The 13,420-nt window shown below is 42.7% G+C and overlaps 1 protein-coding gene across 4 annotated transcripts in view; it reads left to right on the top strand.

Annotated features, from left to right (window-relative positions):
* Window positions 1-11,773, top strand: part of LOC310874154 (testican-2) — a 64,802-nt gene extending 53,029 nt beyond the window's left edge. For 3 of the 4 annotated variants that reach the window (XM_083786847.1, XM_083786846.1, XM_083786845.1), the window contains exons 8-10: window positions 6,274-6,336; window positions 8,198-8,335; window positions 8,972-11,773. In XM_083786847.1, coding sequence (XP_083642973.1) covers window positions 6,274-6,336; window positions 8,198-8,335; window positions 8,972-9,108 — 338 coding nt within the window. In that variant the 3' untranslated portion in view covers window positions 9,109-11,773. The remainder of the gene's footprint in view (window positions 1-6,273; window positions 6,337-8,197; window positions 8,336-8,971) is intronic. The other variant, XR_014570538.1, reaches the window with a different exon arrangement.
* Window positions 11,774-13,420: the final 1,647 nt, after the last annotated feature.

Genomic DNA, 13,420 nt, shown 5'->3' with positions numbered 1-13,420 from the left:
TGCGACGCTTGCAGATCTCGTAGAACATTTTCTGAGCTTGTTGCAAGGGTTTATTTGGTTAAATGAGACAATACCGTTCTCACGCCAGCCTAAGAAGGAGTCATTATGAAGAGAGAGGGGGGGGGGGGGGGGACAGCACATATTTATGAACACTACACATTCAATGCAATGTAAATATGTTGGATTTAGCCAAGGATGCTGATTTCCATCCATAGTCCCCAAACAAACAGAAAACAGGCAACAAAACAAAAAGAGTACATAAACATTACCAAGGGGGTACAAACAGAGAAAAAAACCCCAGTAAAAAGGCCAAGTAATTACCTTAAAATATAAGATACAAGACAAAATGCAAGACACTCAGGAAAACAAATAAAACCTATATTTTAGCCTAATAAAAACGGCCCAGCTCCGCATCAGAGACTTCTTGGCATGGTGGTGTCCCCGGTCACTGGAGGTGTATTGTGGCCGGCGGGGGGTGGTTCCACCCAGGTAAAGACTGTAAAGACTGGTGGAAGTGTGGTGCTTTGCGATAGGTATTACCGAATACAACAAAATTCAGAGAGAGATTGGCAGAGGCAGGCATCGTCGTCAGCATACATAAATAACAATGACTTGGTATGTTCCCTGGACCCTTCTCCCTCCTTAGTATGCTACGAATCCTAGGTATGGAATTTAGTGGCGCCCGTGATATCTCTTTCAAATAGAAGGGGCGAGATAGGGCATCTCTACTTGGTGCCCTGGAAATACTGTGGATTCATATTATTAGTGTGTGCACTGAACTGAAGACATTGGGGACGTGTATAGCAAGCAATTCTACTCATGATAGAAAGTTCGGAACAAATCCGAATCTCTCCAGACTCTGAAATGGGTATTGCTTTTCAAGCGCTTTTTCAGCAGAGAAGTAATTGCCTCGGTTGACTGGGATCTGATGGATGTCTGATGCTTTGAAAGCCTGTGAATATATATAATTTCTAAATATATATATATACACACACACACACACACACACACACACACATGATGCAACCCTTTGTGAGCTTGTAGATCTGCTATTTTCAAATAGCCAATTACATTTTTATACAGTACATGGCAACTTGTGAAACGGGACATTGTGCATAATGAGTACTTTCCTATATGTGGTGCTTTAAGTATATTATGATGCCAATACATTAACGTAATAAAGTTTGTACCGTAGCTATTTCTATATTCCATTATTGATACTTTTACTTCAAGTAAAACATGTGAGTAGGCCTACTTCTTCCACCACTGACTCTAGGGCTGTATTTTGCGTGTCTTAAGTACCAGGTCTTATTACCTAACTTGAGTAAACTAAAGACCTGGAGGCGTGATCAATGCCATTTGGCTATTCTGAGTGGCCAAAGAGCATTGATCACGCCTCCAGGTCTTTAGTTTACTCAAGTTAGGTAATAAGACCTGGTACTTAAAGGTATTATGACATTATTTATAACATAATTTTAACAACATTAAAAGTCTTGGCCATGGTCCTTCAAACGTGTCTAAAAAGTTTGAACACTCAACTCCACTCCAGTATTTCTTGCCAGGGGTTTTTGTGTATGTGTAATCTGCATCCTGAGAAGCCATGGAAAAACACATTATTTTAGCCTGTAGATGTCGGTAATTCCCCCTTTCCTGTCAACCCAAGATGCGCTTCTTTGACAACGTGGTAGGAACGTCACCGTCAAAAATAAAAGAGTCATCTAGGCCAGTTGGTATCCAGTGTAAGGACTTGTGTTGATTGACACAGCCAACAACAGAGCAGATTGATTTTTCTCTAGAAGCCATTCTTAGTAAGTATTACAAAGAAACAAAGTCGCGGTCACAATGAGGAAGTAGGGAGGAGAGGAGAGGGGCGGGGAAGAGAGGGTAGGCAGGGGGCAGAGGGGAGGGGGCGGAGGTTTAGCGGAGATCTACGTATATCCCTGCCGTCCAACCAGATGAGACATTTTTGCATAATTATTCACAAAAGTCCAGACAGCAGAGAATACACTGAATGTTCAAACTTCGTTTTTTTTTGGTGAAATTGATGTAAAAAAAAGCCAAAGAATCTACAAAAATGTGTTTTAAATGTCACAATCCCTTTAAGACACGCAAAATACAGCCCCTAGATGTCTAGATGGGTGCTACACCAGAATGTTGCGTGCGGTACTTAACATCAGCAAGAGTACCAAAGACCAAAAATACCAAGTTAGTGCTGTGGCAACCAACACACACGAGACGTCCCACATTAACATAATGTCGATGCGCAGGAGCGCAAAGCACCAACGAGCTGGCCAGATGTATGGAGAATCGGGATGACTGGAAGAGAGAGAGAGAGAGAGAGAGAGAGCGCACTGACCCTAGGGGCTACCTTACAATAGGGATACCGGACGAAATTAAGTGACCCACAACTAAGGGCATGCCTTTCCCGTTTAAGTAAAGAAATAGAAGTGTAATAGAAAGTTGGTGCCCTTCAACAAAGGATTCCTCAGAGACCCGAGCCGAGGGCAAGTTTGGAAGAAACTTGTCCCCAAATCGCTTTAAAAATTCAACAGTGAATCCGTACAGTATACCGGAGCTATTGCATTTTGTAAAGGGCTGCTCTGATTTTCTCCTTACGCCGAGCTTCTTCCAATTGCTCCATGAATGATTCAGTTCCTTGAGTTTAGAAGGGTCATGGATCAACTTTGAAGTGTAAAGAGAGAGAACTAAAATATATATTATATATTCTACTGCGTAACCCGTGTTCCCCGCTATTTAATCCAATATTCTACGATTGCCTAGATTGTCGTTTTACCTTTGGAGCATACGCAAAGTATTTGCAGCTTTGATCCACGAAAATCCTGGCAGAAAATAGTCTGATGGTTTGTTGAAGAGAAAAACATGCCGCCATTACAAGAGTGGAATTGGAGTGGAATTGGACTGCGCTAAAGTTGGCCTCAGGCTAAATACAAAGAAGACCTATAACATCCCCCAAGAACATCTGCCCCTAACAACAATAGAGGGTACTGCGCTAAAGGAAGTCAGTGACTTTAAATACCTGGGCGCATGGGTTGGCTCCACAGAGAAGGACCTTAAAGTGAGGAAAGCACTGGCCTGGAGAGCTTTTAATGGTATGACCAGTGTGTGGAAATCCAACCTCCCCCGACATATCAAGATCAGTTTCTTCTCTGCGACCGTGGAGTCTGTTCTCCTCTATGGCTGTGAATGCTGGACACTAAACATAAGCCCTACAGAAATCCCTGGACGGGTGCTACACCAGAACATCACTCCCGGCCAAAAAGCTTGTACTGTGGGAACCAACACACGGGCATCGATCGAGAGGACGTCCCACACCGACCTACGTGGACGTACTAAAGAAAGATGCTGGTGCAGAAAGCACAAATGATCTGGCCAGATGTATGGAGAACCGAGATGACTGGAGGGCTCGTCTGAGGATGACGCGTCGTAGAGAGAGACACTGTAGGCCTGTCACAACTAATACATAAACACCTGATCGCAATTATCACATCGCACCATCATCAGAATTGTTTTCATTCGTCTGCATGTGAATTAATCTATTGAAAATGTTTCCTACATTTCCCAAAATAGCAGATCCACAAGCTCATAACACGCCGCAATGCAACACGCTGTGAGCTTGTAGATCTGTGTACAATTACACACCGTGACGCGCCTGTCATGGGTGCTTCGGTCTCTGTGTAATTTTAGAGCTTAGCGTTGGCCATTCAAAAGTAGCAGATATACAAGGTCGCAGCATGTCAATTCGCGCCACGCTGCGAGCTTGCACATCTGCTATTTTTTTACATTTTTGAAAAACCGTGTGGGAACCAGGGGGGCAGTCAGCCAGATATTTCGTGAAGCCTCATTTGAAATCGGTAGTTCATATAATGGCCTGTTGTGGCGCTGGACTGGACCCAAAAAGCCCCATAGCTCCATAGAGGCCCATGTATTTTGGCCCAACTTCACCTAGACTGTATTACCTTAATAAACATGGTCATGAATACTTTCTTCTTCCAGTCACTAGTTTAAAGGTATATTCAGTGATTTCACTCAAAAAACCTTAGGTTTCGTTTTTGGCTGTGGGACCCAGCCTTTCGTCCAATCAGGATAGAGAGTCAAAAACGAAACCTAAGGTTTTTTGACCCCCAGGGGTTAACTGGGGACAGGGAGGAACTCCTTATATGGCCAGCACACTCTATAGTAGGGAGGATTATCACAACAACACAAAAAAATAAGTTATATTTGAATTAAGTGAAATCACTGAATATACCTTTAAAGTCTCATTTCTAATGTCATAATATTCTTTTTGGAAATGACCATAAAGTCGCGTATGTTCTGAGGGGCGTGGCTACTGTTACAGTCTATGATCGGGATTCCCCTCCCACTCAAGAGTCTTCTCCTCCCACTCGAGTCAAAATAAAAACCAACGGAGAAGAAGGGGGGAAGTCCCGCCTTGTTGTCTGGGCAGCCAATGACCAGCTGGTACAAAACGGAGCCAGCCAATGGCCAGCTGGTACCAAAAGATGGCGACTTACATCAGGAATTAGCATATCATTACAGGCTTCATTTTACGTTCATGTTAGACCCGGGGAACGCTTTGTCCATATTTTTTACAGTCTATGGTGGGAACTACTGATTTAGAGGGCATTTGTAGAATCGGCCTATTAATAAATGCAAGCAAGACGTTGCTAAGACACCAAGGGCGCTCAGTAGCATTCATTGCTGAGGGTCTTTGAAGTACCCATCATGGTCGGATATAACAACAATGCCTTTATACCTACTGCAATCTCTAACCAAGGTCAGTTACTGGCTTATTGATTAGATCAAAATCGATGTGGGAATAGCAATGATGCACATGGGAGAATAATGTAATGAAATGCCAGGGATCATCAGCCATATTATACCTACAGTATATCGATATACTGTACATATTAACTGGGTTCGAACTGTACAATCACTTGTCTAAAGCCCTACTGTATATATTCTTCTCGTATATAGCGCTTTTCACAAATCTGCCCAAAATAGGGATGACAGGATTAATGTGGATAACATCCATTTTTAAATTGATCATTGTCATTTTCAGATGATCGGGATAAAAAAAAACGTGATCAGGACATCCCTATTATCAATATTATATGATCCATATTATGATATTAGACTGTATATATTGTCTGTGATTTGGGATATTGTACTATTGGGATATGGCAGAAGTGCTCTATTAAATTTATTTATATAAATATCGGATCGGGGAAAATCAGTATCGGCAGATACTCAAAATGGAATTATCGGAATCGGATCGGCAACAAAACAAAACGTGATCGGGACATCCCTAGTTGTAAGGAATAGTGTTGGAATGCGTTTAGCGAGGAGTCGGAGTATGAAGAGCGGTTGGAGGTGAGATGCAGGCGCAGCGCAGCTGTGTGGTGTGGTACAGACCATCAGATGCAGCTCAGCTGTGTGGTGTGGTACAGACCATCAGATGCAGCTCAGCTGTGTGGTGCGGTACAGACCATCAGATGCAGCTCAGCTGTGTGGTGTGGTACAGACTGCAGACCATCAGATGCAGCTCAGCTGTGTGGTGCGGTACAGACCATCAGATGCAGCTCAGCTGTGTGGTGCGGTACAGACCATCAGATGCAGCTCAGCTGTGTGGTGCGGTACAGACCATCAGATGCAGCTCAGCTGTGTGGTGCGGTGCAGACCATCAGATGCAGCTCAGCTGTGTGGTGCGGTGCAGACCATCAGATGCAGCTCAGCTGTGTGGTGCGGTGCAGACCATCATATTTGATGCATGGTGGCTGTCTGAGCTCAGCCTTGGCCGGTGTCAAGGTCGCGCTGCAGCTGCTGAGCTCTGCACTCGTGTCTGGGAATATGTGAACCCTTGCCCCTCTAAAACCCTTTATTGCTGGATATTTGTAGGATCATCTGTAGTAGTACTGTGGCCACACTAAGCAGCATGGGTCTATACTCTGGGGGCGGTCGGAAGGTGTGGGTTTAGTCACCGGGAATGTGCGAGCGAGCGCTGGTCTATAACCTGGTGGTGGTGGGGGGGGGGGGGGGGGGTCTGGCATTCCTTTTCCAGACCCCCCCCCCCCCTTTTGTGAGAATGTGAGAATCCTCACACAAATCGATAGAGGGGGGGGGGGGTCTAATCGATAAGGGGAGGGGGAAAAAAGCTGTAATTATGAAGAGCATTGATTGAGATAAAGTTTGGGCTGAGCGTATCATCACTGTTCTAGTGTTCTTCTTTCTCCTCTTGTTCCTTCCGTCCCGCAGAACCACCGTGCCTGGCCGAGTTGGAGAGGATCCAAGTCCAGGAGGTGGCCAAAAAGAAGCCTGGTATGTACCGACATTTATCCATAGACCAAGTGAATCGAGTAATTAAACCCCTTTTCTTTATTTTTTCTTCTTAAAATTGCTAAATACAACTCACAAGTACTTAGTATCGATACAATTTATTATTTGCATTGCAAAAACAATACGATACAAAGTCAAATGATACAATTTCGAGTTTGATTGTTGAAATTAAAATCGATAGTTATCATTACACCCCTACTTCTTATGCACACACATTATTCCTGACATTCAATTAAAGTATTCAATTTTTCAGTATTTTACACTTCTACTCCATTACAGCTCAGAGGCAGATATTGTACTTTTCTACTCCACCACAATTACTTGAAAACCTTAAATTATAAGTTAACTTTTTAGATTGAGATGATTTATACAAAACATACAAGTCAATAAATTAAGCCCTACTGTACTGTATCATTTGTCTATATGACGAAAATAACCTTTGGTACCGGTATATATTGATGCCAATACTTTTGTTTACTCAAGCAACATTTTGAATACAGGTAACAGGGCATTTTTACATTGTGCTACTGCCACTTTTCCTTAAAAAAAAATACTTATTCCACCACTAGCTGACATGCATGAAGCCAGCTCGGTGTGTTTCCATAGAAATACCATCGGTATCAAAACTAAAAATAGTTTACAGCCAGTCCTAATTGGTCCAGCGGTCACGTGACCACCGGCCTAGCGGTGGCGTGCCTCCGCCTCCTTGCTCCGTGGCGTTTTCCAGGGAGGAACTACTCCCGTTAACAAGAAGTACTCCCGTTAACAGTGGCTGGAGGGAGCGGTGATTAAACCCAACACAAGCACAGGGGTGGTGGGATTAATCCCTTATCAGGGCGGGGGATTAAGGAGGCAAGCCGTGGCTTTAGGAAAGACCAAGCCTTCTTTAGTCTGAGACAGAGGTTCTCAAACGTTTTAATAATCTCAAGGACCTCCGGTTTTGCTATGGATTATAGGCCAGGGCGAGGGGTTCTCAAAGTTTTTTGGCCCAGGTATACCCCTTGGCTTGGAGGAGTGAATCTTTTCCAACTACCCACTCATCCTCGCAACACCGATAAGCATTATACTTACAACCACATGTTTACATTTAGATGTCAATGGAACCATTTGTATTAAAAAAAAAACCTTTCAATCGAAATCATTCAGACCCATTTCATAGCCATAAACAGAAACCACTGCAACAATATGAATCATATGCCAATTGTCATTTTATTCAAATCGATTGTGTGCAAAACATGACAGTACACTTTTCAATTAGATAAACATAACTGTAATTAGATCAATTAGCATTTAAAAAAAAAAAGAATATGTATCGTCTATTTTCTCTTTTTTTATTTCAATGCTTCACCAACCGCCCCGGACTACACTTTGAGAACTTAAGGACTGATGATGCTTCGGCAGGGATGTCAGGGCAACTAAAAGCACGCCGTCAGCCATAATAAATTCACTGCAGCGCTCTTCCACCGCCGTTGGCTCCAAGATCCGTGACACGTCGTCCCATTCCTAGAGGCCATCTTGTCTTATTTTTCGAGTCCTTTTTTTTGGGAGGGGGGGGGGGGGGGGATCTTGGACGCAGGGGCGCCCATCACTCCACCACAGCAAACGTTAAGTGGCAGCAGGGTTTGACACACACAGTGTCCAGGGGGAGGCTGGTCACTGTGCTGTCACCGGCATTTACTGGTGACACTCTCTCTCACTCACACTCTCTGTCTCTCTGCCTCTATGCAAACATGAACAAGGCTGTATGAATACTACATGTAATAAAACAAATGCTGTGTTGTGCGTGTTGTGTGTTTTGCGTGCGTGCGTGCGTGCATGCGTGCGTGCATGTGATCCTTTGCAGGGATGTACATACCAAGCTGTGATGAAGACGGCTACTACAGAACGATGCAGTGCCACCAGGGTCGAGGGGAGTGCTGGTGTGTGGACCAGCATGGAGGGGAGATTATGGGCTCCAGAATCAATGGAAAACCTGACTGTGGTAAGAGTAAGGCCTCACTCACACCTTTCGATCTAGCATACAACATTGATGCATGCTAAATGTAAGCAAGATGTAAGTGTCATGGCCGCCCCAATGCATTTCCAATGGAAGTCACATGGTTTGATACAACATTTTGGACTACAAGCTGTTGTATGGCTTTCGGCTGTGTTTCGACTGCCCCCCCTCCCCCTCATACAACACAAATGTTGTGTCAAACCATGTGACTCCCATTGGAAATGCATTGGGGCAAGATGTATCACACCCTTTGTATACAACAAGCATACATCAGTCTGTTGCGAAGGTGTGAGTGAGGCCTTAGGCTATGGGGGGGGTGGAAAGTAACTAAGTACATTTACTCAAGTACTGTACCATTAGGTAGTACAATTTTGAGGAATTTATCATCAATATGATCACTTCAGTTGAACCACTTGGACCCTCTATGCTTAGTAAGACAGACCACCAAACCTCCTCTGCAAAGATAGCCGATCTACAAGCTCACAGCGCGCTGTGAACTTGTAGATTTGCTATTTTTGGTGAATGTGTTCCCCCAGAATAGGGATTCGTAGTTGAAAAAGTTACTTACAGACAGTGTCGTGACCTGAGTCAAAAAGGTTTTGAGAACCACTGTGTTTTCAGACGAGGTGGTGGGCTACTCCGGAGACTTGGGCAGCGGCGTGGGATGGGAGGACGAGGAGGAGAAGGAGACGGAGGAGGAGACCGGTGAGGAGGGCGAGGAGGAAGGAGAGGCAGACGACGGAGGATACATCTGGTAGGAGGAGAGACCGTACAGCCCAGAGACGGAGAGCCTCCTTCAAGTAGCCTCCGGCCCCCGAAAACCAAACGCACGGGGGAACCACGACTCTCTCTCTCCTTAAAAAACGGCGAAAGGATTTTGTTGCGCAGCAGCGGCGACGAATTATGTTATCGAACTTCTTGTGGGTTTTCCGAGGGTGCTGCTGCTGGGCGAGTCCGGCGGTGAGGTGACCCGATTGTTTTGTCTTAGATAATGTGTATCGCTTCATTCTTATTTTCTTCTCGCCCTCCCGAGTAAGGAGCAAAGAGAGTTTTATGTTTGGCTGTTTCCCTGTGAAGCAGGACCCACTGAACTACTGTGTACAGTATGGCTAGGGCTGCCAACCATCCCTCAAAATATATCGGATGAAACTGAAACTAGATATAATCGTTAACCCCCGAGATAACGAGATACACTTACCTTTGCACAGAACGCCATGCCCGAGAAACCGAGATTAGTTTTATTGGGAATAATCCGGGGGAAAGAAATATATGATCAGCATTTTTTTGCGATCGTGTCCACGTCAAAAAACGCCCAAATCCCCGTGTGCATGCACGCACGCCATCTATATTTGCATTATGGCTCAAAACGAGATGAAATAGGCGCGTAATAAATTAATACAGCCTCGCGCTGATGAAAACAGTGATCGAAGCGTTACCAGGCCTCACTAGGCCTCAGCAAATCCCCCTCTCTATCCTATACCCTCAACACTGCTCCATCTGAGCTCATGTTGCAAAATGGTCTGGCAATTTCTAAGGTAGAGCTCTAGCACCCTCTGGCGTTCAAAGAGGGTTAGGATTATGGCCACAGTGACAGCAACACCATAATATGCTCTGTATTTGCTTTTGACATGCCAGTGAATTAGCTTTTCTCGCTTATATAGATTGGGTCCCATCAAATGGATATCCGTGGCTCAAAATAATGGACCTTGATATGAAAAGGGTTGAAAACCACTGTAATAATAGTATACAAGAAGTGTATACGGCCGGGTGTCCCCCTATTTGAATTCCAGGTAGTTGGCAGCCCTATGTTTGTCCAGCCTTCATCTATGCATATAGAGATTTATTTTCCATTGTGAACAATTGCTTGAATTGTACAGTACAGTACAGTACAGTACTTGCACGGCTGGACTGACTTGGAGATCTGAAATCACTCGATACCGTGACAGATATTTCTCACATTGGGTGAGGCTGTGTTCACACTGGCAGCTGCCAGAGATACCTGTATCTGTCGCAGTTGCAGTCACTGTTGAAGTGTTGTCAGCGTCTAAAATCAATAGTATAATTTTTTTAAATGGCAGATGTACGAGATTGTAGATCTGTCATTTTTAACGCAAACATCTACAAAATAACACAGATGGGTTAACAACAGTTGGTGGTTTTGTAGCTCCGTAGTTGCAGGTGAAGCCAGCTCAACCTCGCTATGAGCTTGTAGATCTGCTATTTTTCAATAGCTAAAGCATGACATGATGCTAACACCAAAAGGGGGTTCCCGCCCAAAATGGGTAGCTTTGAAACTGCCAGTGTGAACGCAACATTATAGCGCTGTTATTACCCTATGATCGAGTGGAAGAAAATAAACAGTTCACAGCGCAGTGTGGTTAGGTATTCCATAATAACAGATATTGATAAAGAAACAGTTCACAGCGCAGTGTGGTTAGGCATTCCATAATAACAGATATTGTATATAGATAAATACTGTATCGGTGATGTGTGGAGATGAGTGACGATGGATTGTGATCTTACAAGGTTTGACACCACCTTGTATGATAAAAGGTATATTATAAATGTATGCACCTCCTAACAGTTTATGGCCCCTACATGCTTTATTCATTTAGTTGGTAGACTGGACTTGGGCTACTGTAGAATGTACTAAATGGTCCCCAGACAGCACCTAGGAACTATAGAGCCCGACCCGATGCTAGATATTTGGGTCTCAACCCGATTACCATAAATGTTTCCACCAATATTTTGTCAAACTCAAGTTGAAAAACATAGATTTAATTCATGTTTCTATTTGAGAACATTTAACTTATATGCAGATACATAAAATAATAACTTTGATAGATTCATAGAATAAATATATATATTAAAAACTTACACATGAAAAGAACTGTAACTAATCAAACAATAAACAAGCTAATTAATATAATATGACATAAAATGCACACATATCCTATTTTATTTAACCGCTGAAGCTCTTCTCAAATATTTGCAAGAATGCACATTGTGAGCACGTGTAGATCTATTTTCTAAAAATAAATCTCATTTTATCGGAACGCATCGGCTGCATAATTACCGATAACGATGTCACCAAAAATCTAAGAATCGGTCAGGCTTTAGTAGAAACCACTGCTTACTCTGAAATCACTTCAAAGAATGTGCCACACAATGTTTGACTCTAAGTATGCTACTTGAAGCTGTATTTTTGTGTTTTTTAAATATGTGTATGTTACTTGAAGTTTCGTGTGTTATACTTGAAATTCTCACTGTATTTGTGTTTTTCTATGAGTAAATTGTTGCCATTTGTTCATTCATGCTATTGGTAGGCCAGACAAGTTTGTTTTTAGTATTGCATGTTAATAGTAAATACGAATGTACTTCTATAGGCTGAGCACTTTACTATTAAAGGCAATTGGGCCAAACTGTCTTGTATTTTTAATTATATTTATTTCTCATAGCCACGTTATCAATTTCCTCCAGATTTATGCAATCGGGTCACATATCTGATTCTATTCCAACTAATTCAAGGACGAACATTAGCAAACGGGAAAGGAGGTTGAAACACGTCTAACACCTTTTATTCAAAAGGCCTCTCAGTTGCAGTTTCCATTGGTAATGATACTATTATGCAGGCATGTTTCTGGATAATGAGACCTTCAGGCAAATTAAACGCAAGTGTAAATTTGCAATATAAAGACAGGTCTGTCTGCGAATAGAAGGTTGGCCCCGGGTGGTGATTTGAGGCAGACTGCAATGGGTTTCAACTTTTCCCATTGGAGACCCACATTTTCAAAAGGCTAAATTATTCTCATGAGCCAAAAACCTTTGCTTGCATAGCCTTATTTGTCACAACCCCTATAAAAACAATATAAATGCCCAATACTGACAGCCGGTCAGCAAGTGGATTCATGAATGTACAGTATGTGTATATAGACAATATTTTAGGCCAATAAAAATTACTATATACCAAATTTCCCACTTTGAACAGAAGAAGCCTGTCGGCTGCCGGACTACTTTGTAGTTTGTAAGATCAGAGAAACTGCCGTATAGGTGCAGGGCTAACAAGATAATGTATAATTGTGAGAATCAATATTCTTTATATACCATTACATTCTTGAACCTTTGTTATTTTGCAGTTTTCATTGGAATAAAATAGTAGTTATCAAAATACAGAATGGACAGTTGTGTCCCAGACTCCTGGTACAGCAATGGTTCCCAAAGTGTGGTCCGGGGACCCCCAGGGGTCAAGGGAGTTCCAGGGAAGTACCCAGATAAATTATAGTTTGGAACCAAATGGACCCTTATGGGTCTCTAACTCTGAGATTGTACAAACAGAGTTAAATTAACATTGATTTTACAATATAAATTGCCGATCCCAGAGATAGAAATGCCATTAAATGGGGGTCCGCAGACTAAATGACTAATGCATGTCAAACTGGGGGTCCTTTAAATTAAACGGGTTGAGAATCACTGCTAGAGCCGTACAAATCTTCTCTTATGGGGGTCCCTGGCATATCTTTTCAAATAGGTTGGTCTACGGGCTATTCGTGTCAATTTGGGGGTCCTTGACATGAAATGGTTTGGGAACCGCTGCTGGGAATACTATAGAGACCCACTGACTGACAGGACTTGCTAAAACGAACATATTACATTACTTGCTTGAGTCATAGAATGTCGGTACAGGTTTAAAAACTATGGTTATATTCTGATCCCAGGCAGTAATATAATAGGGTCAATTTATCATGATTTAATTCTATTTTTCTTTTTCTTGTCATCTGCTGCCACCTTGTGATACAAAAGTAAATTACACCAGTAGTAGCCAAAAACCCAAAACTGATATTATGCTTCTTTAATACAAAGTTTTATTTGTCTACCACTGTTCTCTGACCAGTGTGGTGCAAAATCCACATCAGGTCATGTGGATAAGTAATACATGTACACATTATTTGAGGTTAATAAATACAATTTACTGCATAACTATACATGTTTCATGAGGCAGTGATGCTGCGTTCTCATCTTGTCTGTTTTCATTCACATCACACGTGATGTCTCTCACAGCAGTGGAAAGTA

Source organism: Protomyctophum parallelum (assembly GCF_964188405.1).
Source record: "Protomyctophum parallelum genome assembly, chromosome: 17".
NCBI classification, from domain to species: domain Eukaryota; kingdom Metazoa; phylum Chordata; class Actinopteri; order Myctophiformes; family Myctophidae; genus Protomyctophum; species Protomyctophum parallelum.
This window is presented reverse-complemented; position numbering and strand designations above follow the sequence as displayed.